The sequence below is a fragment of the Aspergillus flavus genome, chromosome 5 (assembly GCF_009017415.1).
Source record: "Aspergillus flavus chromosome 5, complete sequence".
Taxonomy (NCBI): domain Eukaryota; kingdom Fungi; phylum Ascomycota; class Eurotiomycetes; order Eurotiales; family Aspergillaceae; genus Aspergillus; species Aspergillus flavus.
The window spans coordinates 2,539,359-2,563,421 of record NC_092408.1 but is presented as its reverse complement, the minus strand read 5'-3'; the positions used below and the strand labels follow the sequence as shown (position 1 = coordinate 2,563,421).

The following is a 24,063-nucleotide window of genomic DNA, read 5'->3' as shown; positions in this document are numbered from 1 at the left end:
TATTAAATATCTTATTAAAGAAAAGTATGCGTTTTAAAAGTTAGAAATCGCTATATACTTAGGTTAAATTCTGCCATTCAAAAGATCTATTATATAAACCCTTAGCCTGATTAGGTAGGTGCCCTGTGTCCCTAGGCGGCTGCCCTGTGCCCGGATTAAGCCCCTATATCAAAGTGAAAAGGTAAGATAACCGTTCACTTTTCAGTTGTGTCACGGATCCCCAGGTCCACATTATCACTCCATGAGCTCCAGTTGCTTTGCCACGGTGAAGTTCGCGCCCGTCTTGCTCTGGACCTCCTCAACCTCGACACCGGGAGCAAGCTCCGTCAACAATAATTCTCCCTTCTCCCGATCGACCTGGAAAACGCACTATAGCCAAAGTCAGACCATCTATTCGAATCCTCGTCCTGCTTATCTCTCCTCACCAAATCCGTTATAATTGTGCTCACGCAGTTCGCACCTGTCAAAGGCAGCTCGCACTCTGATACGATTTTCGGGGATCCATCCTTGGACGTATGGCTAGTGGCTACCACGATCTTCGTTTGGTCAGGGTTAGAGATCAGATCCATGGCTCCCCCCATACCCTTGAAGACCTTCCCGGGAATCATATAATTCGCTAAGTCGCCCTTTGCGCTGACTTGCAGAGCCTGTAGACTAGTTAGACAAGCCTCGCCTCTGCAGAGGGCACAAGCGAGGAATGTTTCCACGAACCCCTAAGATGGAAACATCTACATGCCCGCCCCGAATCATCCCAAATGACTCGCTACTATCAAAGGTTGCAGCGCCGGGAACCAGAGTGACTGTTTCTTTCCCGGCATTTATGATGTCTCTAAGGGAGGGATATTAAACGAGGAGAAAATGACGATCGGAATGAAAAACTCACGGATCAACTTCATCTTCTGTGGGATATGAACCCTTATTCCAGTCAGTTTCCTTGCTATTTTTTGGTTGCATCATAGAAGGTCCAACGCACCATGCCCAGAAGCCCATTCTCGGACTGTACCCAGACCTTGACACCTTCTGGCAAAAATGACGGAGCGAGAGTAGGAATCCCTATCTAACTATGAGCCGCGGACACACCATAAAAGACTGGTCCACACAAACCAACGCCTAAGTTGACGTAATATCCCTGCCTGAGCTCTTTTGCTGCCCGCTTAGCAATTCGGTTCCTTTGCGCCATGGCAGCGTCCTTGGTCGGTTGCAAATTACTTGCGTCGTCAGCGGACCGCAGCTTTTTGATTTCAATGGACTTCGGGGCTGTGGCAGGAACAATCCTATCCACAAATATTCCCGGCAAGTCCACATCATTGGGGTCTATTGAGCCAACAGGGACAATGTTTTCTGCCTCGACAATTGTAAGAGTGGCTGCTTTTGCCACGAGAGGGCTAAACGCCTTGGTGGTGTAACTGGAACGCTTAATGTCATTATCGCATGTGCAATGCTAGATCAAGATCATACTCACCGGAAAACACAATTTCCAGCCTCGTCTACCTTCCATGCTCGAAGGATAGCAACGTCACCAGTGAGAGCATTTTCCATTAAATAAGTCTTCCCGTTGAAGATCCTCGTCTCACGTGGCTCGCCATGCTCCAGAACTCTACCGGACTCATCTAGACGGACCGGAATCTGTCCGTCCTGAAGGAATGTATCTAAATTTGGTGGGCGATTATTAAAACTTGATCACATTTAACCTCAGGGTGAGCGGGCAACTACAAACAAGCAAAGGGAAAGAGAAAAGAGAAAAAGATACTTACGAGCTCCTGTAGGGGTGAAAAACGCAGGAATTCCGGCGCCCCCCGCACGTAGTCGCTCTGCCAACGTTCCCTGGGGGCACAGCTCGATAGCAATATCCCCCGTCAAGTATTTCTTCTCCAAAGCTTTGTTGTTTCCAAGATAAGACAATATCAATCGATTTACCTGGCCAGCTTGAGTTAGCGTAGAAAGGCCTCCTTTCCCTGGTGCACCAGCATTGTTCGAAACCGCGGTCAGGGAATGTAGGTCCTCAGGCCCACGGCGATGAATAGCAGATATAATGGTTTCTATGGTTGGCACATATCAGCCCTAGACTTTATTTTCAAACACAGACCATGGCTGATTACCTGCAACACCACAAAGACCAAATCCCGAGCTAAGGATGGTAGATCCGCTTTCAAGGTCAGCTACAGCCTCATCCGCATTCCTGAAAAGTTTCGATGCAGCACGGTCGATTGTCGGCATTCGCGCCGGTTGCTTTGCCGTAACTGTTGAGTATCGAGTGGTTTTCCCGGCACTCATCCGAAGTAACGGTGGCACACTTGTTCTGTAGTATGTCTTTAATTGAAACCATGGCCGAGCGACGGGAAGCGCTCTCCGCAACAAGGGCAACGCTGAGACCCGCAATGTCACCATTGTCTTCGTCTTCAATAATAACCTTCAATCAAGGCCTTGGGAGAACAAAAATTAAAAAGAGGGTGAAAAAAGGAAAGAAAAGAAAACAAGACAGGGCAATGGATGGGGAGGAAGTGCAAGAGCTTTGTTTTTTGAATTGATCAAGGAAACGGGATCGGCACTCGGAGCTACTTCTGGACGCCGGCGGGATGGAGATCGGCTTGTTTTTCCCCTCAGCGTCGTCAGAAGCCAAAGTCAGTTGCATTTCCAATGTCCAACCAGTCCCAACCCATTAAATCGTCCAGTGGAACATCCGGCACGCCCGTCCCGAAGGCGATGCCCGCTCGGTTCACAGCATCGATGATCTGACCATCCGACATAGCAGAGAACTGCAGCGGTTCTGACCAGAATAAAGGTGGAAATGACGGTTGCGACATTGGGGGCAGAGCACCGTCCCCACCAAATGCTGATGGTGACCTCAGGGTCGCCTCGGTCGGCATCCGTGGTACGTTTTGATTCTCGGAGCCTCGTCGAACTAGCTGTCGTAGATACCGTCCGTAAAGCACGGACGCGCCATTCCTATGACTGGGGGTCGCCCCAATACGCTCCAGCACGCCTGCAGTTTCCTCGATCAAATTCCGTACGCTTGGGGCCAGGCTGGATCTGGTGTCCGTTGGCACAACACTGAGGCTGAGGGCAGAGCATGCGGCGAATGCAATCATAATGACTGTGTTGTTCGGCATCGATTTTAATCGTGATTCTCCTTGGATGGCTGCCCTCATTACATTCAGCGCCGAGGAAAGGCCAGCCGCTCGAAAGAAACGCTTTACCTCAAGTGGCGCCGTGGGATGGTTGATCACACCACCATACGTTGATAATCGCGTGTGAGTGACCAAAATTTCCACGTATGGCGGAAGAGAATATGCTTTGCCTTGAGTCAGCTCTCCTGCAAGCACGAGATTGCCTGCTTCAACAGCGACCAGCAAACTTACAATGACCCTCCCCAATCGCCGGTCCCCATGTTTCATACCAGCGGTCGTAGAAACTTTCTATCATGGTCTTAATCCTGAACCTGTCGTTAGCAACTCATATAATTAATACGCGGTCAGGGTTGTGCATACGATTGAGCAGCTTCTGAACCAGCATCGGTGATCTGGTAGTTATCGCAACTGGACTTGACCTTCTTGAAAAGATCATCCTAATATAACATACATTAAGACACATGATCTACCAATCACCACGTATCAGAAACAGCATACCAGGTTTCTTCGGAGGGCCGCCATCGAATTCATGGGTCCATCACGCGCGTCTGCAAAGTTCGACACATGCCATCGGTCACAACTTACGATGAGAGAAGTTTGGGGAACTGTGTAGCTTCTCCCACGAGCTAAACAAACACTGTAGAGGTACATTAGTCATAGAAGGGAGGATTGGCATACCATACAAAACTCGGAGCAGGGCTACTTACCCTCGTTCTAAAACGAACAAGGCAATCCAGGTCCTTTCGCGTCGTCGCAGTAGCCTTTGGCCCCATTCCGAGTTTGGATCGACATTATCAAAGCCATCCATGTGCATTGCTCTTTTTGCATCAATACAGTCGGCCTTGGCAAGCCGTCTTATAACACCATTGTCAAAGCTAGTAGACGGTAAAACAATCTTGTTTAAAGACAAGTCCAATGCAATGGCAAGGGCCATCGCAATGTAGGAGCATGTGTCGTCGTCGCCCAAGTAATCCCCATGAGCCATCCAAGGAACATTTACCATGAAAGCCAGGACTATTTCGACCGATCTGAAACGTTTAGTGATGACCATCTGAGCCAGTGATTTACAGTGTCGAGACAGTCTCTTCGATAGCGCGGCCGCTGATGGTAAGAAAAGAGCAGCGGCAGCCATTATTGATGTGAAAAGGAAGGCTGACTGCGAACGTACAAAAGACGCAGTATGAATGACAGGGTCAAGGCCCCATCTGGTATGAGCAAGGTCTTGATAAAAGCTAGACTGATGCATGAGCCCAGGTTGTACAGATGGAGTAGGGGGTAAATATATAATCATACAAGGTAAAAAGGGACTCGGCTTCATCGGGGGTGACGAGGCCTAGCTCGATGGGGTCCATGTCTGAGCCAAGGTCCAAATTCGCCTTGACGGGAACAAAAAATAGTTTGGCCGTGGAGGAATCGTCTTCTGCGTTATTATTCTGTGGTATTGCTGCTGGTTGCGATGGCTCCAGAGTACGCCTTCTATGGAAACTACGCACTTCAGCCGGTGGTAGCTGAAGGTCAGACGCGCGCGCCAGTAGTTGCAGTGGGTTCTCTGCGTCATCCAGTGACAAACTGTCACCTGTATCAACCCCGTGGGGAGAATGGGGGTTGTGGAGTCGGTCGGTGTCTTCTGATAGCTCTTCGGTCTCGCTGTACAGCTGGTTACCTTGTGTCCTGTTCAGTAAATCTTGGAGACTAGATATGATATTCTGTGCAGCATCAGATTCAGACGCATCAGGCTTGGGCCGCTTGATAGCCTGTTCTATCTGATGCAACGCCTTCTCGAGGCCTTTGCGTTTGCTAGAAATTGAAATATTCATTAGCATGATCCTTAGTACGACTATTTACAGGTTTGTACTTTTTGACTCCTTTCTGCCTGCCGACATGGTGGCTGGGAATGACACATTCGGCAGCGGCCTGCCTGCACCTATCACAGCTGGCATCCCCTGGAGTGCGGCTGCATCGGACCTTGCTTTTTCTGCAGTTGAGGCATGCAGCCTGTCTTGCGTGTGATGTCTTGTTGAGACTCGGTGCCGTAGCTATGTGATCCATCTTCTGCGTGAGATACCAAGCAAGTACCGTTGATGTCCGTGCAAAGAGGCTTCAACTGTGTCCACGCGTTGTATATGGTCTGGTATAGCTACTATGGTTCATAAAGGAGATATTCCATCGATCCGTGATATAGGGATGCGAGTATAACTATTGAAGTGGTAGATCGACAGAGCTTCTTCAGAAGGTTAGGGTTACTTTGTATGGATTGAGTCCCGGGAGATAGCCGAACGTGCTCGCTTTAGATAGGATGTCTAGGCAGGCCGGATTTATTGGTAAAGAATGATTATGGGCTGGGGACAAATAGTGCACCGTGGGTGGGGTTAGGGACTGAGAACTGATCTACTAGATGCAAACAATGGTAGAAAGAAAATGAAAATAAAGTAGCAAAAACGAAAGCCGAACGCGGGGGTCGAACCCGCAACCTTGAGATACCGTGATGACTAAGAGTCTCACGCTCTACCGATTGAGCTAGCCCGGCTGTTCTTGTTGTACCTGATTGAAATAGCGCTTTATAAAGCAAACCCCTTAGCTCAACTTTCTTTCATTCTGTCGTCCCTCTTCACCAACTCTTTATCATTCGTACTAGTTCTTCGAAAGCGTCCAGAAAGAATGGGCAGTGTCTGTGAATTTTTGAAGTCAAATTTTTTTTAGCGTGGCAATACAACACTCTCGAATGACTCCACCCATTTTTCACTCATTATCTAGCTATACCAAGTCACATGTTATATGGTAGTGGAATATGTAGTTTCCTCTCACGGAATGAGAGGGCCCAACAATCTCATTCGGATTCCGAAACCGTGGACACTACTACGAACCTCGGGGAGTTATATTCGATCAAGATAGCAGAATTATAAGACCGGCTCTTGTCTTCGCCTAGGAAGACAGAACAAAGAAAAAACATAAGAAAAGAAGAGGACACCAGGTACTCCGTGTATACATTGAAGTTCAAACTTGTCCCTACGTCAAGCCTTCACCCACGAGGGCCCAATGCGCAGTCGACAGAAGAGGGGAGGGGAAGTTCCGGTAAACATGCGACCTGATAACAAACATGAACAGGTGGGCATAGCTTCGTTAAAGTCTGCACAGTAAAGTGAAGGAAGTGGTAGTCGCAGCCGACTAACCACGCAGCAACGGAAATCGTTGACAAGAGAGAGGCACATGAAGAGGAAGTTGAAATATCAGCTTGCAGCCCTTAAAGCTCGTAGTCTGGCGCCCAAGCCATCCTCGAGGTCTGTCTCGGCTTCTTTCTGATTCTTGACGTCCTCTTTGGGGGCTGCGTCCGCATCCAGAGCCATACGTAGGTCCACACCCGCATCATCTGCAAGCTGCTCCATAAGGCGGTCAACGTCGGCTTCACCCTCAGCACCGTATTCTCGCATTGAGACACCTTGTGCAACATCCTCGATTGCACTACTAGCGATTTTGAAATCCTCAGAACGTGCTAAAAAGTTGTTCGCATGGGAGACCAACGCCTCAAGGTTCACACTCTTAGACGCAGCATCCAAGCCCCGAGATGCCAGGGCTAAAGTGCGAGACGTATCACGAGTACTTTGCGCCGCCTTGAGCTCGTTGATAATAACATCTGCCCGGGCTGCTTCCTCTTTGAGGGTCACCTGTCTTCGTTTCTCGCGTACTGCAGAGGCAGCGTGGATGCGGGCGATTTGGAACTCGCGACTTTTCATGGCCTTATCTGCTTTTGCCTTCTCGGACTTGAAAGTCGATTCAGCGCGAGCGGCCTCTTTTTTGAGCCGGTTGGAGTGTAACTGTTAACCAGAGAAGCCAGATTAGTCAACTATAAATACAAAAGTAATGAGATTTATGGCCAACAAGCAGGGAAAAGGAGGGGTGAGAGCTTACAAGGAAAGGGAGAGAGTGAGAAGGAGACGCGAATCCACTTACCTTGACATTAGTACGTGCCTCAAAGATTGGATCCTTCCGAACCATATTGTCCTAGGCTTCAAAGGCTATATATACTATAGCAAGCCTGTAATAATTACTTGCGGGGAGAGAAAAGAAGAAGTCAAGTAGCCGAAAGAGAGATGTAAAAAAGGCCAAGAGGAAACGTTAAGGGGAAAGCGGGAGGCAACATGGATTCAGTTTCATTGTCGGAGTCTATAATAGAGGGGCCTTTGCGTGGCAACGTCATCCGGACTCCCGCATCAAACGGCTACAAGCCAACATAACAAACTTCCCTACATCATGTCTTGTTCTTCGATCTCCAAGGATCAGAGGACAGCACTTCTCGTCACCTACAAGAAAATGATGTCCAATTGAAATGGCTACGTTGCAGCTACGAAAGTGTGCAAAGAGATTAACAGAAAAAAAGGCTTTAGACTGAACCCGCTCAGTCGTTAGCGGTCTCTTTATTTGAGATCATTCAAGATTATTGTACAGATAAAAAGCGCCTCAGCAATCCTTGCCCGTAAGCGGAGACGTCAACGTCTCGGTATTATTTGAACTCCATGTACTCCGGATACTCCTCTGACGCTTCCCGAGATTATTGCGCCGATCAATCTGCGATGTTCTCAAACCATGTAAAATTCGTCTGCGTCGTCTCGGGTTCTCAAGTCGGTCTATTGCCCATGATAAGGTTAGCAGCGACTCCCAGCTCCACCGACTCCTCTGGGTATCGGTGACCGACATGCTTCCCTGAGAGAAATTTTCGCTAACAGCCAGCTGCAATGCCCTGCCCGTCGCATCGCGTAGTGGACGCGCCAAAGCCGGGTTGCACGCTAGAAGTCTTGCAAGTAGTCTCATCCGGAAGCCCGTGGGCCATCTCGATGCCTTCGAGGGTGACAGGCTCGGAGTCGAAATTAACCATAGAATCAAATGGAAATGCTGATAGATCTCCTCCTTCGAGAACATCAAAGGCAAGCCCGTCTTCAAAGACAGAAGAATCTGGTTCAACGGATGAATCACCGTGGAATAAGCGGTTGAAGTCATCGTCAGAAAGAGGAGCTGCAACGTCATCTGTAGAGTGATGTTTAAGGTCTGAGCCGAGGTCGAAAAGTGGGAGGGCGCTTCCATCTCCTTCGAGTCCAGCGACGGACACTGCAGGTCACACAACACCGCTGCAGGATGTTGTGCCACGTCGGAGGACTCAGCCAGAGTGGAAGGCTTCAAGGTAGGGGAGTAATCACTCAGAGAGGGAGTAGGGAAAGGGATGCGTTCGAGAGGAAGTTCATCACGCTCTTGTTTGAACAAGGTAGGTGTAAGGGTGGGAGATGCTGTCGCTGGAGAGCCAGGCATTGGAGTGTTGGCACGAGATCCGCGGACCTCTGCAGCCAGTTGAGCAAGCTGTTGGCTCAAGCGATTGTTCTCTGCTTCCATCTGAGACAACCGCTGAAGGAGGAATTGATTCTGTTGTTCCATCTGAATTTTTTCATTCTCCAGCTTCTCCATTTCCAGCCTTTTGCGCTCCCGGGACGTCTGAGCTGCCGCACGATTTCGAAGGACGCGTTCAATGCGACGCTGCTCCTTCTCATCTTCTGTTTTGGCACGTTTCCTTTGCCATGTCAGCCATTAGATCAGGACATCTGTTTGAACTAAGCGGACATACCTCGGAGGCAAGTTGGTCTTGGGAACTGGTAGTTCTTGGCCCCACGACTTCCGCTTCTTTGCAGGCTTCTTCTCTTCCGGCTTGACTTCCTGCGTCTTCACATCTGCACTATTCAACGATGTGTCGGCCGGGGAGACCGTCAGCACCGGCACCTCTGATGCCGGGGTGGCGGGCAACGAATCCACCGATGACATGGTCTTCTCCATATCACAAGACATGATGATTTTATGATGGTCGCAATTCTAGAAAATGCGTAATGTATTGGCTCCGCCAGAGACGAGGGGAAACCAGAGAGTACGTCTTGTTCGGAAAGGGGGAATAAGATCACGTCCACAGGCCCAGATCATAAGGTCAGAGGCCACGGTGTCATCACGGTTGAGTGAGTGGAGGCTAGGCTCCGATTCAATTAGGGTATAGGGACCAGCAACCGTAGGTGGAATTGTTGGAAAGGACAAGTGTCCAAAATCAAAAGAGGGTAAAAGTTGTGTGAAGGACAGAGTGTCTTCTCTCGGAAACTGGGGGAATGGTTGACTCTTTAAAAGGCCAACGTGGTCTCAACCGCCGCGCCCCTGCAGCAAGGGGGCGGAGTCAGTGGTCGTCAGCCTAAATGACGGTATCATTACATGGTTGATACCGGGCACTGGGCGGATTCCCTTGACACATTCCATCTAACCGGTACCACCTATGTAATCTGTATGATTGAGATGCTGGAACGACCAGTCGTCGTCCAGCCCACAGCCATCATCCTCTTTACTTGCGACAAGTTACAACCTCTCACAGGGGTGGAGCCCCTTTTTCGCCCCTTTTGGAGGTCTCGGCCTCCGTGTCTGATACAGAATACCCAATAGGGCCCTTCGCTCATGTGGGGGAGAGGGTGAGACTTAAGTGGATGCCGCTGCCTGGAGCGCCTGAACTTCTAAAGTTTGGAATACGAGTGATCTGCTGCCCCCCATCTCATCAGATTCCTGTCAAGTTCATGATACTACTCTTTCCTTAATTTCAGATGGAGAAAGGAAAAGAAAAATTTCCGATGCATCTGTCCGACTCTTGAGTACTAGTACTCTGCCTCCCGGCTTATCCTTCTCTTTTCTTGTGAGTTTACCTCAGCTACATATTTATGTGCTTAGAATGTGCATAGTACACTTTCATCGGGAAGGTTCCACTGGTCATCCATTTAAAAGTCCTGAGGGCTTTTTTATTCCCTGTAACAATGAAGTTGGAATGCACCGGAATCCCCTCACCTTTCTTTATTTCCTTTTTTCCTTTTTCTTTTCTTTTCTTTTCTTTTCTTTTTTTTTTTTCTTTTCTTTTCTTTTTTTTTTTTTTCCGGTTTTTCTCAGCCACACACTTAATCGGTCCTCGTCGTTGCTTCTCAATTGGGCCATGCAATATTACTCTTAGTAGATCAAGGTATGTGTATAGCTAGAGAAAGCCCATTCAATGCCAGGGAAGGAAGGCATACCAACTCTATGGTGTGGTATGCTTGCTGGATGAAAGACATGTACGGATCTCCATGTACGTATTGCAAGGGGTGCGCAAATGTCTTTTATTTCTTTTCTTTCTCTGTATTTATCTCGCCTTTACATATTTATCTTGACTCCGTCATGCTTCTGTTTCGGGTCGGGAACCTGCACTCTGAGGAGACAAGCGTAATAAGCTCCTTCGCTGGTATAGAACGTTTTAAAGGTGATCTATGCCCAATCAATTACACCCGTTCAGTGCCATATTTTTCCCACTGTCCATTTTCGTCCCCAATGTCAGAGGGACTACAACCATAATTCACGTGATACCATGGGAATATATACAAAAACCAAGAGAAATTTTGAAGAAAATAAAGAAAAGACATCATGCCACGATAACGCCGATCCAGATCGCGACCCAAGATCAAATCCATAGATGAAGTTCGATGAGAAAGGGGTGCAGGGGATAAATAAATAAAGACTCATCAATGTACACCGTATACCCACCTACATGGTAACATCCATCGTATCATCTCCAGCGTCGAGGGCGCCTTGCTTCTCGGGATCAGGCACGACAACACCTCGACCTCGGCCAGCCAGCAGTTCCCGTCTAACTTCGGGCCCGATATCTTTGTGCCCGCACACCAAGAGTAAGTCTAGAAGCGCCTCTCGTTGATCTTCGGTAATGTCATTGCGGTAACGCTGTGCGAAGACCAAGAGTGACTGGTGCCAAAGAACGGGAAGCTTATACGCTTTGTTGGTGTCCCGTGAACGTCCATTCGTCATCATTGAGTCTTCATCGTTGTCACTCGCCCGAAACCGTAGGAAGTGGAAGACTAGCGCATCAATAACTTTGTAAGGAAGCGCGTACTTCTTCTCCAAAAACACCCTAATGAACATATTTACCGCGCCGGTACTTTCCAATGACCTCAGAGACTGCTCTGCAGCAAGATCACACATGCGCAACAAAGCGGCCGCGGAATGCAATACCGGGATGGATACACGGGCAATGACCGAGGAGACAATATGTGCTTCGCGTAACGTGCAAGTGCCGCTAGAGACAAGGGGGAACAGTAGCCCCTTAAAGAAGCAAGCGGGCTTGTACAGTGCCTTCCTCAATGAGTTGTACGTATGTACGTTGAGCTTCTTAGTCTCGTGAATTTCTTCTCGAACCCGATCTAGGAGTACTGTTGAGATAAACTCCTGGGCAACAGCGGGTTTTGATGAGATGAAGATCCTGGTTCCGGCATAAACAGCGTTGGCGGTCCATGACTCCGGTCGAGTGATGGAAAGGAGAGTTGGCCAATTTGGAACAGAAGGAAGAATTTTGAAAGGCTTGGGAAGTGGCCCGGATTTGTAGCGGGACAGGATCATACCGACTCTAGGCTCCTATCAATATTTAGATTTACATGGGGGCCGTGATATTCATGCTTACTTTTCATATACTTCGACTGCCTTGGCTGGTATCTGAACTGCATCTTCCGGTAGCCCTCCGCCCTGGATGAAGGGACCGTTATCTCCGTTTTGCTTTGCTTCATGTTCGGCAATCTTCTCAAGGATGAGATCGGCTAGATTTGTGCTCTGACCACCAGCGCCCTGTTCACTAGGGTTGAATATAGGATCTTCGTCGCCACCGGGAACAAACTTATGGAACATATCAAGGTCATTTGGATCGACCTCCTACATGAGACGTTAGTCATAAAATGGGCCGTTGGGTCTTGATGCAAAAGAATACCACTTGCTCAATTTCTTCCTCATCGCCCCATGGGTCATCCTGAAACTTTTCGTCATCGGAAAACGCCTCATCGTCCTCAAATCGAGATTCGAAATCAAATGCTGTGTTATCTTTCGCTGCTATATTTCCCAATGAAGTCCTTTGCTCAGCAGCATCCTCGTCCGCTAGTTCCTGCCCAATCTGCAAGATTTTGCGAGACATTTTTGCATCGATGAAACGTTCACCATCATCTTGGTCTTCGTCGGATTGCGACTTGCGTTTGCTATTTTTGCTGGAATGGGTCCGTAAATGGCCTGTAGCCACGATATCTTCAGCTAGAGGATTATGTCTACGGCCAACAGCGGCCGAGCGAGATGATGTAGCTTTGGGCATCGTGAATGGCTTCCAAAAATAATTGTAACGGTAGGATTCGTAGCTGAAGAAGGCTATACCATAACAAACAAGGATAAGAGCCTGGCCGCCTATATGGTCGTATAACTCTGCTTTGACATGGGATTGAAAATGTGTGTAAATTTCTGGATTATGTGATCTTGACTTTTTTGCAAAGCAGTTTTTTTTTTATTTGACTAGTATTCAAAGTGGGCGTGCTATGCTCACCGCTTTGACTTGCAGCACGATCAATGGTCAAACTTTCTCACCGCTTAGTGCCCCTCCATCTAAGCAAATCCACCAACATTGTGTTTCTGCCCAAGATATCTTTGCTGACCGCCCTCGACCACCGCTGTTTCTGCTCTTCCATTCACGTTTAGATTCACAGGGAGGACCATTGATTGTCCCTTGTCGGTAATGCTTGTCACATCATAACCAGCTTTGCTACTAACGAATCTCTGTTAACATTCTACCTAGTCACAAGTTCCCTTGATTTCTTATCCTAAAACTTGGTCGGAAGGCATAATAAAACCCATTGATTGACCCTTGTGGTTGGAGAAAGCAGATTGGTGAGTCGGCTTAAGCTTAGACTCTGTCATATCATCATCACTATCATCTGTGCATTTATAGACTTTAATATCCTTCTCAAATGCACTGTGTTTAGCTCTGACCCTACTATTACATTATCGCAGACTCTCCAGTTTGTTCAAACCTCTGGATCTTGTTCTGGAATGCCAGCGTTTTTACTATCGATGCTTGTCTCCATTTAACCAAGGGGAATCGTCTGCTTCGTGGATCTTTGCCAGGCCTACTTCTACTGCGATCACTTGGAGTCTGTCCGCTCCTCACTTTTGAAGCTTGTAATATCACAATAAGAAAGCAGCAAGCCCATGGTCTTACACGGTAGGAGCCGGGACCATTGAAACATCTTTTCATAATTGCTTTGGCTGTTTGGTCAGCTCATCCACGAAACAAATTCAGCTATGGCATCCATACAGCCGGCTGGGTCTTCCGCACCCTCGTCGAATATCAATTCGCCGATCCTGCCTCCCAGTGGAACACCGTTTTTCAATGGACCTCTATCAGATACGAATACAAGATCATCACCTGCGCCCGCTAGTAATGCGTCAGCGCAAACTGACGGTCCAAGGTCCAAACGCAACAAACGCGACAGTCGTAAAAAGCGCGAGGCTAAGGGATTGGACCAGGAAATCGTGCCCGCCAAAAAGAGAGCAACTGCTGTTCAAAATACCGCTCTTCCCAGTTCGGACCTGAATATTCTCAGACCTTTGCTCCTTGCTGAGCCGAGACCGTCCGATTTATTACCCCCACAGCCTCGCCAGCTAAATTTAGTGAGTCGGAAAACATCTGAGGTAATTGGCCAGAGTTGGAGCTTCTACGAAGTCGTTGACAAGCTTACCAATAAAAATGGGTTCCGCTATAGCTACGCCATAGCCGATACTAGCTTCCCACATATAAAATACCGCCAGACCGATGTTCGTCCTTATAATGCTCGCTTCAGCTTTGAGGATTCGCCTGCAGCGATACTCTTTAACGAAGACGCACTTGCCGTAACTACCAACGGACCGTGGCACACCGCGCGCGCTAATGTATGTGCGCGCGAAGGAACCTTTTACTATGAGGCGCGCATCATTAGCGGTGTATTGAGTGACCCGCAGACAGCACCTGCCAACGGAAAGTCTTGCTTGCCATCAAGAGGCCATGTCCGTCTTGGGTTTGCGCGAAGGGAGGCGGATTTGGATGTTAACGTCGGTGTAGACTGTTATGGTTATGGAATCCGTGATGTGAATGGTGAAGTGGTCAACCGGATGCGCTGCGAGTACTTTTTTCCCAAAGGCGAGTCGATCCGCGAAGGCGATGTCATAGGCATGCTCATCACTCTCCCGCCACTTTCGCTCCACAAGAGAATCGTCGAAGGAACCTACGACCCTGCCGTCGATGGTCATGCTTCGACATCTGGCATAGAGCTCTCCATGGCTACGAACGTTATCCGGGACCGGATCCCTTTCCACTACAAATCTGACTTCTGTTGGCAACAATCCAATGTTTTCCCCACTAAACAGTTGCGCGATTACGCCTTCAATCTTAAAGAAACCCCTACGTTCGGACCACCATCACCGATGAACACCGAGGATGCATCTTTGCGTACACTGCCAGGTTCGAGTATCACAATATTTAAGAATGGCATAAAAATGGGTACTCCATTCAAAGAATTGTATGCTTTCCTTCCACCGGCCAGCCGACTTGCAAATGGGACCAATAACTTAGGTCTTGGCGAGCGTGAGAATGCGGATGACGGGATGATCGGATATTACCCGGCTGTCAGTTGTTACGGCGGTGGTGCGGTGGAATGCCGCTTCGAGGGTCCCTGGTGGATTGGACCTCCTCAAGCAGAGAACGGCGAGCCGATTCGGGGGATTGGAGAGCGCTTCAACGAGCAGATAGTCGAAGATGTTGTTGCTGACATCGTTGATGAGGTCGAGGCGATGCTCGTTTGGGGCGGGGTGGATGGTGATGTCGTCGGCAATGCCCAGATGGATGGCACTGGCACTGGTGCGGTCGGAGGCTCGGAGGTCCTTAAGGGAGGTGTGGGGGCTGCGTATGAATCTGCCGTCTCTGCCGTCTCCGCAGGCCCTGGAACGGGCCCTTCCACTGTGGAGAATAGTGTCGGCAATGTAGGCTCCCCTGATGTAGGTACTGGACATTCTACCTTCGAAGATGCGGCCAGTGTTGGTGTAGTAGGTACACCGAATACGGAGGAACCCGCTGCTAGGCCTGAAAATATCACCGTGGGCCATGATGTCGAGATGTCTTAGATTATACATTGTTCATCTAACTTGCTTCGTTAGCCCGTATCAGGGCGAGAGGCATATTTCTGCATTTCGCAGCACACCTTCTTCCTCCCGCCACCTTTTTCAATAGGGCACGGTCCCTTTTGCGTCTCGGGAAATGTGAACCCATGTATAGTATTCGGAATGTGCTGGTTCGATAAAAAGCACCAAATATTAAATGAAGCTTCTATGTTCCTGCTACGTCCCATATAGACCCACGGATACCAAGGACACAAATCAAAGCGTGGTTTCTAGCACAGCTGAATGAACAACGGATGTACACCACGTTATTAGCTTAGATTATCTACGCACAGTAATGAGACCTATTATTTTTGGTCCTCGACTAACTCCCCCACCTTCAACACGAGTTGGTCATCTCCGTATTGGCCGACAATTTGAATACCCGCCAAACCCGCTTCGCTGGAGTCTTGTTTCTCGCCACTCACTGTGACCGGAACAGATATGGCTGGGAGACCAGCCAGACTAGCAGGGACAGTAAAGACATCGTTCATGTATGCGTCCAAGGGCGAGGCTCCAGCATCCGAATCTATCAGGTCGGATATCCCCGGGGGGGGCGATGGGGCAGTCGGGCATATGAGAATGTCTACGCCGGTGTGTTCCGGTACCCTTTCTGAATCCGTCCCGGGAGATGCCAACGGTTGCTTCATTTGAAAAATGTAATCGAAATCACGTTGAACGAGACGTCGAACACGCTGAGCTTGAATAAAATAATTGTCCATAGCATGAGCACTTAAGCTGAACGCCCCGAGGACAATACGCCTTTTGACTTCAGAGCCGAATCCATGTCCCCTTGTACTGGCGTATAGATTGCCTTGTGGCCGTCCATCACGGTCTAGAACCCCGCAACGAGTTCCGTACCTGACGCCATCGTACTTGGCCAAGTTTGAAGAAGCTTCGGCAGGAGCCAGCACGTAGTATGCTGATAATGCTAATTTCGTCGTCGGTAGGGAGACTGCATGAATGCTGTGACCTTGGCGTTGCAAATAAGCTAGAGTGCGTGACCAAGCGTGTCGGACAGCAGGGTGAAGTTCAAGTATGTTGTATTCTGTGGGAACACCAATTCTGAGGGGGGCAGAGGTTAGTCGGGATGCGCAAAATGGTGACTGAAGAGTTGAAAGTATTCGTGAACGAGATGATGGAGAGAGATTAGTAGGATCGCGTGGATCGTGCTGGTTCACAACATCTAAAGACGCATTAGAAACCCGCGCGTAGAGTAAGACATAACATGGGGAAGGTAGGGAGACGTACTGAAGACATCGCGAACGCTGGCTGTGCTTCTCCCTAAGATCCCAACCGTGTCCAGTGAGTTGGCATATGCGACTACACCCCACCGCGAGATCAATCCATAAGAGGGTTTGAAACCAACTGTCCCAGTGTATGCAGCCGGAAGGCGAACAGACCCTCCAGTGTCTGTACCCAACGCGCTGCCGGTTGTATTTTTCAGTGAACCTATTTGGCGGAGATGCAGAGAAGAGAACATACGCATAACATTGGCCTGTGGCGACTGCAACTGCACTCCCTCCCGAACTGCCACCGGCTGACAGGGGTTCGGCATCGCGACCCTGCCAAAAACTCCTCACCGGTCCAAATCGCGAATATACTGAATGAGAACCCATGCCAAATTCATCAAGATTTGTCTTTCCGGCAACTACAGCGCCTGCATCTTGTAATTGCCCCACGACGGTGGAGTTAAACGGGCTTACGAACTTCTCGAGGGTTCCGGAAGCGCATGTTGTCGGCAGGTCGCGCGTGCATATGTTATCTTTGATAGCAATCAACCGACCGTCTACCTTGGATCTGGGTATCCCTGAGGGAACAAAGAAAAACACAGTCAGTACCGATAAAGTCTAAGGATATGTAGCGATTCAGCAACTTACCTCGCTCCGTTCTGAGGTCTGCGTCTTTCACCTGTTCCCGCCACTGCCCCGAAGGCTGTAGTGCAGTTATGAGGGCATTGAGGGCGGCATGAGACTTCTGATTAGCAATGCATTTCTCAGCCTCCCGCAGAAGGGACATTTAGAGTGAATTTATATGGAAAGAAGCCGAGGTTCGACCATTTAGAAGAACTAAACGGGGGAAAAAGTCCAACGCCAGTTCGCGTTTAGCGTCCGTCGGCCCGATTCAGGAACGACGTCATTTAAATAACTTGCCGGCATTTCATTTATTTTCTTCGATCTACTTTCCTCCCACCCACCCTTACCTTCTCACTCTCTCAGTTACCGGCAGACCATAACAGTTAATACTATGTTCTCGCATGGTGTAGTGCGATCCCTCTCTCGCAGCCATGGGCCCCTTATCTGGAAAGCTTATGGAGCCGCTCCTGTTCCTGCTGTTACCCGTCAGTGTATAGGAACACCGCCTCGCTCGTGGACTGGGAGTAAAAGATACATTTCAGTCTATGGCTATACACAATCAAAAGCACTTGTGTATTCACGATATGGTGAACCCAAAGATGTTCTACGGTAAGTGATACCGGAAACCCACACAGGCCAACTACTTGAAACCTGAGACGATGAAACTTGCCTTACCAATTCATCTGTAGCCTCCACAAGCATTCTATCTCCCCTCCGCACGGATCCCAAGTTACTCTTCGCCTCCTTGCAGCGCCTCTGAACCCCGCCGACGTGAACCAGATCCAGGGGGTGTATCCGAGCAAACCGCCATTCCAGACAACCCTTGGTACCCAGGATCCATGCGCAGTGGGTGGAAATGAAGGTGCCTTTGAAGTAATTGCGACTGGATCTAATGTCAAGAACCTCAGCAAAGGTGATTGGGTCGTCATGAAGCAGACAGGACAGGGCACCTGGCGCACACACGCTCAGATGGATGAGTCGCAGCTGATCAAAATTGAGAATAAAGATGGCCTATCACCGCTCCAGATTAGCACAGTCAGCGTCAATCCAGTCACAGCTTACCGCATGATCAAGGACTTTTGTGAATGGGACTGGATGCGGAGTGGGGAGGAATGGCTGATTCAGAACGGAGCAAACAGTGGTGTTGGTCGCGCTGCCATTCAACTCGCCCGAGAATGGGGTATTAAGACGATCAATGTCATCCGGGAGAGGAAGACGCCGGAGGATACGGAAGTCCTGAAGGCTGAGCTTCATGAACTAGGCGCCACTGCAGTAGTCACAGAAGCGGAGTTGCTTTCAGGAGATTTCAAGAACGTGGTGAGCGGCCTCACTCGCAACGGAAGGGAGCCGATCCGACTTGCTCTGAATTGCGTGGGTGGTAGGAACGCCACCGCATTGGCGAAGACCCTCGCTCCAGGCTCCCACCTGGTCACCTACGGTGCGATGTCAAAGCAGCCGGTTTCCTTACCTTCTGGGCTATTGATCTTTAAGAATCTCGTCTTCGATGGATTCTGGGTGAGCAAATGGGGGGATAAGCATCCCCAACTGAAAGAGAACACCATCAACGACGTGCTGCAGCTGACTCGAGCGGGCAAATTCAAAGACATCCCCGTGGAGGAAATAAAATGGGCATGGGACACAGACGGTGCGGCGCTCACCTCTGGTGTGCAGGAAACTTTGAGTGGCTATCGCAGTGGAAAGGGCCTGCTCAAGTACGAAGGCGGAGACTGAAACTTTGCGGTGGTCGTGTGTCAAATGATGCTTATGTCTACTTACAATTGCGCAGAACGATTGAGCTAAGACGCAGTAAAGTAACGACAGTAGAAAGGGCCGTTTCCTGCAATACTTCAAACTTCCTTACAACTCCAGTTGTCCTTGACCCAATCCAAAATCAGATCCGTTAATGTCGTAGCCGGCATATACACATCACTGTCCTGGGTGAAGTCTATACTTAGCCCGGCAAATTTGGCTGCTTGAGCCACATGAGATTCTATGAAATCAATATATACGAGATCCACTGTTTTCGGAGCCGCCGACTCTTTCGGAGAGATTAGAGCCTGGATGCACTTGGGAACACGATAGAACGAGATGGGCGAATGAATTGTGTCGTCGCCATCCGAGCCTTCATCGTCTGTGGTAGTATACCCAGGGATAATGCTGGGTTCGGAGTGATCGTTCCTCAGCAGCGGCGTCTGATCTCTGAGGTAATTCGTAGAGCCCAGGGCGAAGCTATCAGTAATAATCAAATCAGAGGAATAAACTGACTGTTCTGGGGGCGCAAGTCCCTCAGTGATGGCGGATCGGTTGTCAGCATCAGTCAGAATTTGAGGCTGTTTGTTTAAGATCTCGACTATTAAAGTGGCCTTCCCATAAGGAATGTCCTTAATGTAACGAAAACCGCTGGTAAAAGGAGAGACTATGAATGTCGAGTCTTGAGTAAAAGGACCTTTGAATATGTCAAAGCGAATGGCGCCGGTGTTGACTATGGCAAGAGCCGGCTTGCCAGTGCGAGATTTATCCTGCAGCGAGTTGGGCAGCACCTGCTGCTCGAGCCAAGTATAAATGCTATCCTCACTCGGATACTTGACGCGTGACATCCAAAGATCCCGAGGGGCACAACCGTGTACCTCATCGAGTCGAAGAGTGCTCCTAGACTCCTCAATAAGCCGAGACACGTTCCGACCCTCCTCCGTAGAGAAGGTTTCCTCGTCAAGGCCAGTGTGGTGGTAAAAGGAATAGAGGTTATTATCTATATATCTTCGATGGAAGCTTGGGGTTGTCGAAGCAGGCTTTACGAGCTGTTTGCTACTGGTTAGGCCATCGATTGACATGAAGCCAATTGTCTCCATGAACCGACCGCTTGCTAACCCAAACGCTTTAGAGTCGAATCTGGCAAAATCACGGATATGATAATGACCACCAAAGAACTGAATAGGTGTGTCCCAACGGACCATCCGGATCTCCTTGAAAACAGCATCATATTCCTTAGAATGAACAGGAACGTGTCCCACGACCAAGAAGAGGTCAACTTCCTTATCCCTGATAGCTTCCTGAAACCACTCCTCTTTGATAGTCTCTTCCACCGGATGAACGATGGTGTTATTGTAGTTCTTTGTGAAATCGAAAAGAAAGCCAAAAGCAATGATACGGATACCTTGCTTCTTGGTTGTGAATTTCTTGAACCGAGGGGCCAATGGCACAGTCTCTTTGGTTAAAGGATGTATTATATCAATGTTAGATGCTAAGTAGTTTCCGCGGAAATTAGGTACTGTAGTGAAGAGTTCAGCCTCCGAGGTGTTTTGTTTGTATAGTTCATGATTCCCGGCGGATAATAGGTCGATATGCTGTTGCCGCAGAATTTCCGAGATATAAACGCCTTTCGGCTCCGACGAGTCATAGAGACCATTGCCTTCTACCCTGTCACCCGTATCTATAACTAATAGATCTTGTCCTTGTGCCTCCGCTTTCTCTCGCATCCGGGTAGCGAAGGAGACATAATCACCCCAATCTGCGGAGTAGGAGGGCCTATAGTACATTCAATCAGTATCGTTGGCATCCGCAGTGGAACTGATGTCCAGCTCAGTGGGCATACTCCTGGAGATGGCCGGCTAGCCAGCCATGAGTATCCGTAGTATGGAGAAAATTGAGTTGTCCCCATTTCAGGTCACGCAAAGGGGCCGGGATAGCTTCCGGAGCGGAAGGTTGACGAGCAAGGATAGGAGTGACGAGGGCAAAGAAGGAGAGAACATATGAGTAGGATCGATCGTAGATCATACTTTTTACTATCATAACAATAGTTATGAATGAACGGGCGGACGGTAGGAGGAATAGAGTGTGTACACGAGGGGGAGGAACGGAGTACGGAGTCTAGCGTTATCACATCTGTTATCACTCCTACGGAATGAGCCGCCGGTGAGGACCGCCCTGTGCTTAGTCATCCCCAACCCAACAGTCTCTCGAAATGCTCACCAAAAACTAAAATCCCCATTAGATTGACGACCAAGTCCCGAAACAACGGAATTGCGAAACCTTCGCTCCGGTATCTATCTTCTCTCTTTCCTCTCTCACTTCACTTGTTGATCCGTTCGCTGGGGAGTCACTTGTGAACACCCTCTCCTTTCTTCTGCTGATATATATGTCCTTAAGCCCGGCCATGGCTGCTCCCCGACTTTTCCGCCCTGCAGCTCGTCTGCTTTCATCACGTCTCTCTGCTCCTCGCCGTCCGGCCTTCCCCCAATCGGCATGCGCTCCCTCCATCCTACGCTCCCGGGGCTATGCTACGGAAGGTGGTGCTAAGGAAGTCACTGTTCGTGATGCATTGAACGAAGCTCTCGCGGAGGAATTGGAGACGAACCCGAAAACATTCATCCTGGGAGAGGAGGTCGCACAGTATAACGGAGCGTATGGCTATCCCTTGAAAGAAACACTGTCGAGTCCTGGGTTCATCACTGATGTTTGAGCCTCATAGTTACAAAGTGACAAGAGGTCTTTTGGACCGTTTCGGCCCCAAGAGAGTCATTGATACGCCTATCACAGAAGCAGGCTTTTGCGGTCTGGCGGTTGGCGCTGCTCTTGCTGGCCTGCACCCCATTGTAAGTTCATATCGACCAGATACTTAACTGCCCGTCGCCGGAGGCATATTGTCAGCTAACAAGTAGCTTCAAATTTTAGTGCGAGTTCATGACCTTCAACTTCGCCATGCAGGCTATTGACCAAATCATCAACTCTGCTGCTAAGACCCACTACATGTCTGGTGGTATTCAACCCTGCAACGTCACTTTCCGTGGCCCCAATGGATTCGCCGCCGGTGTTGCCGCTCAGCACTCACAGGACTACTCGGCTTGGTACGGCAGCATCCCTGGACTGAAGGTTGTTTCGCCGTGGAGCTCTGAGGATGCCAAGGGTTTGTTGAAGGCTGCTATTCGTGACCCCAACCCTGTCGTTGTTCTAGAGAACGAGTATGTGTGACCGAAGCAAGTGATGACGCGGGATATTATAAACTAACAATGCATAGGCTTTTGTATGGTCAAGCCTTCCCCATGAGCGAGGCCGCTCAGAAGGACGACTTTGTCCTGCCTATTGGCAAGGCTAAGATTGAACGTCCCGGAAAGGATTTGACTATTGTTTCTCTTTCTCGCTGCGTGGGACTGTCTCTGAACGCTGCCGCTGAACTGAAGGAGAAATACGGCGTTGACGCTGAGGTGATCAACCTCCGCTCCGTTAAGCCCCTTGATGTCGAGACAATTGTTCAGTCGCTCAAGAAGACGGGCCGCATCATGTGCGTCGAGTCTGGATTCCCCATGTTCGGTGTCTCCTCAGAAATCCTGGCCTTGGCCATGGAGTATGGCTTTGACTACCTGACTGCCCCCGCCGTTCGTGTCACCGGCGCTGAGGTGCCTACTCCTTATGCCGTCGGTCTTGAGCAGATGAGCTTCCCCCAGGTGGACACCATCCTTAGCCAGGCCACTAAGCTTCTACGCTTGTAAATTGGTTTGAGATGAGAAGTGGAGGAGATAAAGAAAACTGAGTAATCACCCTGTGTCTAGTACCCTTTTACCGTTGCATACATTTTTTTGTTTTCGCGGGGCTTACCGCTAAATTCCCATGTTGGAAATCTGTACGACTATACTAAAGAACAACCTTATTTGCATTTTCAAGGTCTACCATATAATTAGTCTGCAATCTTCTCTCGAGCGTACGTTTCTTATCTCGGATGATGATATCGTGGCGCCTCTGGAGTTCAACTGGGTCCCTAATAGGAGTTTCCGAAAGCATTGTACGAGGGGGTGTACTCTGGGTATCATCCAAGGTATTCATACTAAGTAGTACGCCTGGCACCTACAAATGATTATCCTACGGTCCTTGCAAGTCCTAAAAGATAGAAGTAAAAAAAGAAAAGGGCCAGCAATCCCTAGTCCGGACAAGAACGCCAACCTTTTTCCGATGATCTTCGTTGTGACCGAACCTACCCCTTGACCGCAGCAGTACCTATGGGTATATTTTTGGTGCTGACACAGCCAGCGAAGCAGCCCGTCGGCTTAAGGGGATCATAGTAGGCACTACCCATAGTATCACTTGAGTATTCAGCATCCGTGTCACTTTCGGCGTAATCAGGCTGATCACTTGGGTCTTGGGTAGCCTGAGCACGTTGGCTTATATAAGTTGATTCTGGTATTTCATCTTCGTCGTCATCATCCCCAAGTACGTTCTTCTTCGTTGGTGCTGTCGGAACGACAGGACCTTTGACAGTGGTAAAGGAGCTCTTGAACCCCCCTTTCTTGAAACCTCCGCCACCCCCGCCCCCGGTTCCCACTGCTGCGCTAGCTTTGGTATCAATGACTCTTAGGCCAGCCTCTGCGTCAGCCCTCCTTTCCGCTCGCCTAGCCTTCTCCGCAGCGTTTGGGTCTCGGGAGAGTTGTTTAAGATCTTGAAGGCGTTTGCGATGCTGGTGATCGTAGGAAGAGATATGTGCTTCATACTCGGGATGCCGCGAATAGGATTTGTTGCAGAGTGTACAGGTAAACGAGCTCAAAGCAGAGCGAGCAGACTCAGTCTATAACGAAGCTCGTGAATTAGTCAAGAGGGACCAAGCTCTTGCGGTCCGTTAGTTGGATTGAGCCATACTTTGGGAGCAGGATTCGTAAAGCCACGCTGGTTTGATTGAAAATCAGCTCATCAACGCCGGAATCTTCCACTATATAGCTTAACAGGGTCTCGGTGTCGTAACACGGTAGACATACAGGTGCCATTTTGCTATAGTGCACAGCAGTGTGCAGGATAAAAATAAAAGATTTTGGTATATTGAGAAACAATGTGTGTTTGAACGATAATCTCAGTAAATTGGGATGGAGAAAGGGTGACAAGACGAATCACGTCTTGTGGTGATTTAATGTTGTTGTACTTATAAAGGTTGCTTGCTCAAAAATGAATCCAGACCAGCAGCTAGAGTATGTAGTAGGACCTTCCTCTATAGGCTAAGCTTCCCCACCGGCAGCCTCCCAACCAATCGTAATTGTCGTTGCATTGTTGGAAGCATT

General features: G+C 49.1%; 12 protein-coding genes and 1 non-coding gene across 13 annotated transcripts; 3 read left to right on the top strand and 10 right to left on the bottom strand.

Moving 5' to 3' along the window:
- Nucleotides 1–234: 234 nt before the first annotated feature.
- On the bottom strand, nucleotides 235–2,388 carry F9C07_8617 (putative coenzyme A transferase; the record flags this gene model as incomplete). The annotated part of the gene is made up of 9 exons (XM_071511800.1): nucleotides 235–369; nucleotides 426–647; nucleotides 712–829; nucleotides 884–915; nucleotides 974–1,057; nucleotides 1,109–1,406; nucleotides 1,463–1,649; nucleotides 1,755–2,039; nucleotides 2,100–2,388. The coding sequence occupies 9 exons, from the start codon at nucleotides 2,386–2,388 to the stop codon at nucleotides 235–237; spliced, it is 1,650 nt and encodes a 549-aa protein (XP_071364474.1).
- Nucleotides 2,389–2,609: 221 nt separating this feature from the next.
- F9C07_8616 (uncharacterized protein) lies at nucleotides 2,610–3,089 on the bottom strand (the record flags this gene model as incomplete). The annotated part of the gene is made up of 1 exon (XM_071511799.1): nucleotides 2,610–3,089. The coding sequence occupies one exon, from the start codon at nucleotides 3,087–3,089 to the stop codon at nucleotides 2,610–2,612; it is 480 nt and encodes a 159-aa protein (XP_071364473.1).
- A 109-nt stretch (nucleotides 3,090–3,198) lies between these two features.
- F9C07_8615 (uncharacterized protein) lies at nucleotides 3,199–5,520 on the bottom strand (the record flags this gene model as incomplete). The annotated part of the gene is made up of 8 exons (XM_071511798.1): nucleotides 4,984–5,520; nucleotides 4,422–4,925; nucleotides 3,836–4,360; nucleotides 3,714–3,765; nucleotides 3,580–3,594; nucleotides 3,489–3,520; nucleotides 3,398–3,433; nucleotides 3,199–3,331 (listed from the first exon to the last, which is right to left on the bottom strand). The coding sequence occupies exons 1-8, from the start codon at nucleotides 5,175–5,177 to the stop codon at nucleotides 3,199–3,201; spliced, it is 1,491 nt and encodes a 496-aa protein (XP_071364472.1). The 5' UTR covers nucleotides 5,178–5,520.
- A 51-nt stretch (nucleotides 5,521–5,571) lies between these two features.
- Nucleotides 5,572–5,655, bottom strand: F9C07_t185. Its single transcript has one exon. It is a non-coding gene; the product is annotated as a tRNA-Lys (tRNA).
- F9C07_2164096 (putative SNF7 family protein) lies at nucleotides 5,593–7,287 on the bottom strand. Its single transcript, XM_041293035.2, has 2 exons — nucleotides 7,077–7,287; nucleotides 5,593–6,940 (listed from the first exon to the last, which is right to left on the bottom strand). Exons 1-2 carry the CDS (start codon nucleotides 7,119–7,121, stop codon nucleotides 6,356–6,358), a joined length of 630 nt encoding a protein of 209 aa, XP_041147830.1. The 5' UTR covers nucleotides 7,122–7,287; the 3' UTR covers nucleotides 5,593–6,355.
- Nucleotides 7,288–7,488: 201 nt separating this feature from the next.
- F9C07_2164095 (transcriptional activator hacA) lies at nucleotides 7,489–9,261 on the bottom strand. The gene is made up of 3 exons (XM_071509315.1): nucleotides 8,737–9,261; nucleotides 8,256–8,682; nucleotides 7,489–8,235 (listed from the first exon to the last, which is right to left on the bottom strand). The coding sequence occupies exons 1-3, from the start codon at nucleotides 8,952–8,954 to the stop codon at nucleotides 7,843–7,845; spliced, it is 1,038 nt and encodes a 345-aa protein (XP_071364471.1). The 5' UTR covers nucleotides 8,955–9,261; the 3' UTR covers nucleotides 7,489–7,842.
- Nucleotides 9,262–10,051: 790 nt separating this feature from the next.
- On the bottom strand, nucleotides 10,052–12,501 carry F9C07_2285006 (bystin). Its single transcript, XM_041293033.2, has 3 exons — nucleotides 11,932–12,501; nucleotides 11,632–11,876; nucleotides 10,052–11,577 (listed from the first exon to the last, which is right to left on the bottom strand). Exons 1-3 carry the CDS (start codon nucleotides 12,301–12,303, stop codon nucleotides 10,704–10,706), a joined length of 1,491 nt encoding a protein of 496 aa, XP_041147828.1. The 5' UTR covers nucleotides 12,304–12,501; the 3' UTR covers nucleotides 10,052–10,703.
- A 782-nt stretch (nucleotides 12,502–13,283) lies between these two features.
- Nucleotides 13,284–15,137, top strand: F9C07_8611 (putative histone-lysine N-methyltransferase; the record flags this gene model as incomplete). Its single annotated transcript, XM_041286432.1, has 1 exon — nucleotides 13,284–15,137. One exon carries the CDS (start codon nucleotides 13,284–13,286, stop codon nucleotides 15,135–15,137), a length of 1,854 nt encoding a protein of 617 aa, XP_041147827.1.
- Nucleotides 15,138–15,307: 170 nt separating this feature from the next.
- F9C07_1677267 (A subunit of glutamyl-tRNA amidotransferase) lies at nucleotides 15,308–17,614 on the bottom strand. Its single transcript, XM_041293032.2, has 4 exons — nucleotides 17,051–17,614; nucleotides 16,656–16,980; nucleotides 16,422–16,597; nucleotides 15,308–16,356 (listed from the first exon to the last, which is right to left on the bottom strand). Exons 1-4 carry the CDS (start codon nucleotides 17,187–17,189, stop codon nucleotides 15,479–15,481), a joined length of 1,518 nt encoding a protein of 505 aa, XP_041147826.1. The 5' UTR covers nucleotides 17,190–17,614; the 3' UTR covers nucleotides 15,308–15,478.
- F9C07_1676490 (zinc binding dehydrogenase) lies at nucleotides 17,104–18,815 on the top strand. Its single transcript, XM_071508304.1, has 2 exons — nucleotides 17,104–17,635; nucleotides 17,716–18,815. The coding sequence occupies exons 1-2, from the start codon at nucleotides 17,418–17,420 to the stop codon at nucleotides 18,755–18,757; spliced, it is 1,260 nt and encodes a 419-aa protein (XP_071364470.1). The 5' UTR covers nucleotides 17,104–17,417; the 3' UTR covers nucleotides 18,758–18,815.
- Nucleotides 18,816–18,873: 58 nt separating this feature from the next.
- Nucleotides 18,874–20,815, bottom strand: F9C07_8608 (Ser/Thr protein phosphatase family; the record flags this gene model as incomplete). The annotated part of the gene is made up of 2 exons (XM_041293031.2): nucleotides 18,874–20,551; nucleotides 20,619–20,815. 2 exons carry the CDS (start codon nucleotides 20,813–20,815, stop codon nucleotides 18,874–18,876), a joined length of 1,875 nt encoding a protein of 624 aa, XP_041147824.2.
- Nucleotides 20,816–21,179: 364 nt separating this feature from the next.
- On the top strand, nucleotides 21,180–22,512 carry F9C07_8607 (putative pyruvate dehydrogenase E1 beta subunit PdbA; the record flags this gene model as incomplete). The annotated part of the gene is made up of 4 exons (XM_041293043.1): nucleotides 21,180–21,427; nucleotides 21,495–21,618; nucleotides 21,698–21,984; nucleotides 22,041–22,512. 4 exons carry the CDS (start codon nucleotides 21,180–21,182, stop codon nucleotides 22,510–22,512), a joined length of 1,131 nt encoding a protein of 376 aa, XP_041147823.1.
- Nucleotides 22,513–22,991: 479 nt separating this feature from the next.
- On the bottom strand, nucleotides 22,992–23,677 carry F9C07_8606 (putative C2H2 finger domain protein; the record flags this gene model as incomplete). The annotated part of the gene is made up of 2 exons (XM_041286427.2): nucleotides 22,992–23,579; nucleotides 23,651–23,677. Coding segments are annotated over 2 exons (615 nt in total), but the record flags the coding sequence as incomplete, so codon positions are not given.
- Between the last annotated feature and the right edge of the window lie 386 nt (nucleotides 23,678–24,063).

Bases quoted from the DNA above. Each gene is read 5' to 3' on its own strand.
- F9C07_2164096 (XM_041293035.2), bottom strand. From the start codon at position 7,121: ATGGTTCGGAAGGATCCAATCTTTGAGGCACGTACTAATGTCAAG. The intron at 6,941-7,076 runs GTAAGTGGATTC...TCTGGTTAACAG, and splicing joins AGGCACGTACTAATGTCAAG to TTACACTCCAACCGGCTCAA.
- F9C07_2164095 (XM_071509315.1), bottom strand. From the start codon at position 8,954: ATGTCTTGTGATATGGAGAAGACCATGTCATCGGTGGATTCGTTGCCC. The intron at 8,683-8,736 runs GTATGTCCGCTT...GACATGGCAAAG, and splicing joins AAGACCAACTTGCCTCCGAG to GAAACGTGCCAAAACAGAAG.
- F9C07_2285006 (XM_041293033.2), bottom strand. From the start codon at position 12,303: ATGCCCAAAGCTACATCATCTCGCTCGGCCGCTGTTGGCCGTAGACAT. The intron at 11,877-11,931 runs GTATTCTTTTGC...CGTCTCATGTAG, and splicing joins AGGAAGAAATTGAGCAAGTG to GAGGTCGATCCAAATGACCT. The intron at 11,578-11,631 runs GTAAGCATGAAT...ATAGGAGCCTAG, and splicing joins GCAGTCGAAGTATATGAAAA to AGTCGGTATGATCCTGTCCC.
- F9C07_1677267 (XM_041293032.2), bottom strand. From the start codon at position 17,189: ATGTCCCTTCTGCGGGAGGCTGAGAAATGCATTGCTAATCAGAAGTCT. The intron at 16,981-17,050 runs GTAAGTTGCTGA...TTGTTCCCTCAG, and splicing joins AGACCTCAGAACGGAGCGAG to GGATACCCAGATCCAAGGTA. The intron at 16,598-16,655 runs GTATGTTCTCTT...TACAACCGGCAG, and splicing joins GCCACAGGCCAATGTTATGC to CGCGTTGGGTACAGACACTG.
- F9C07_1676490 (XM_071508304.1), top strand. From the start codon at position 17,418: ATGTTCTCGCATGGTGTAGTGCGATCCCTCTCTCGCAGCCATGGGCCC. The intron at 17,636-17,715 runs GTAAGTGATACC...ATTCATCTGTAG, and splicing joins GAACCCAAAGATGTTCTACG to CCTCCACAAGCATTCTATCT.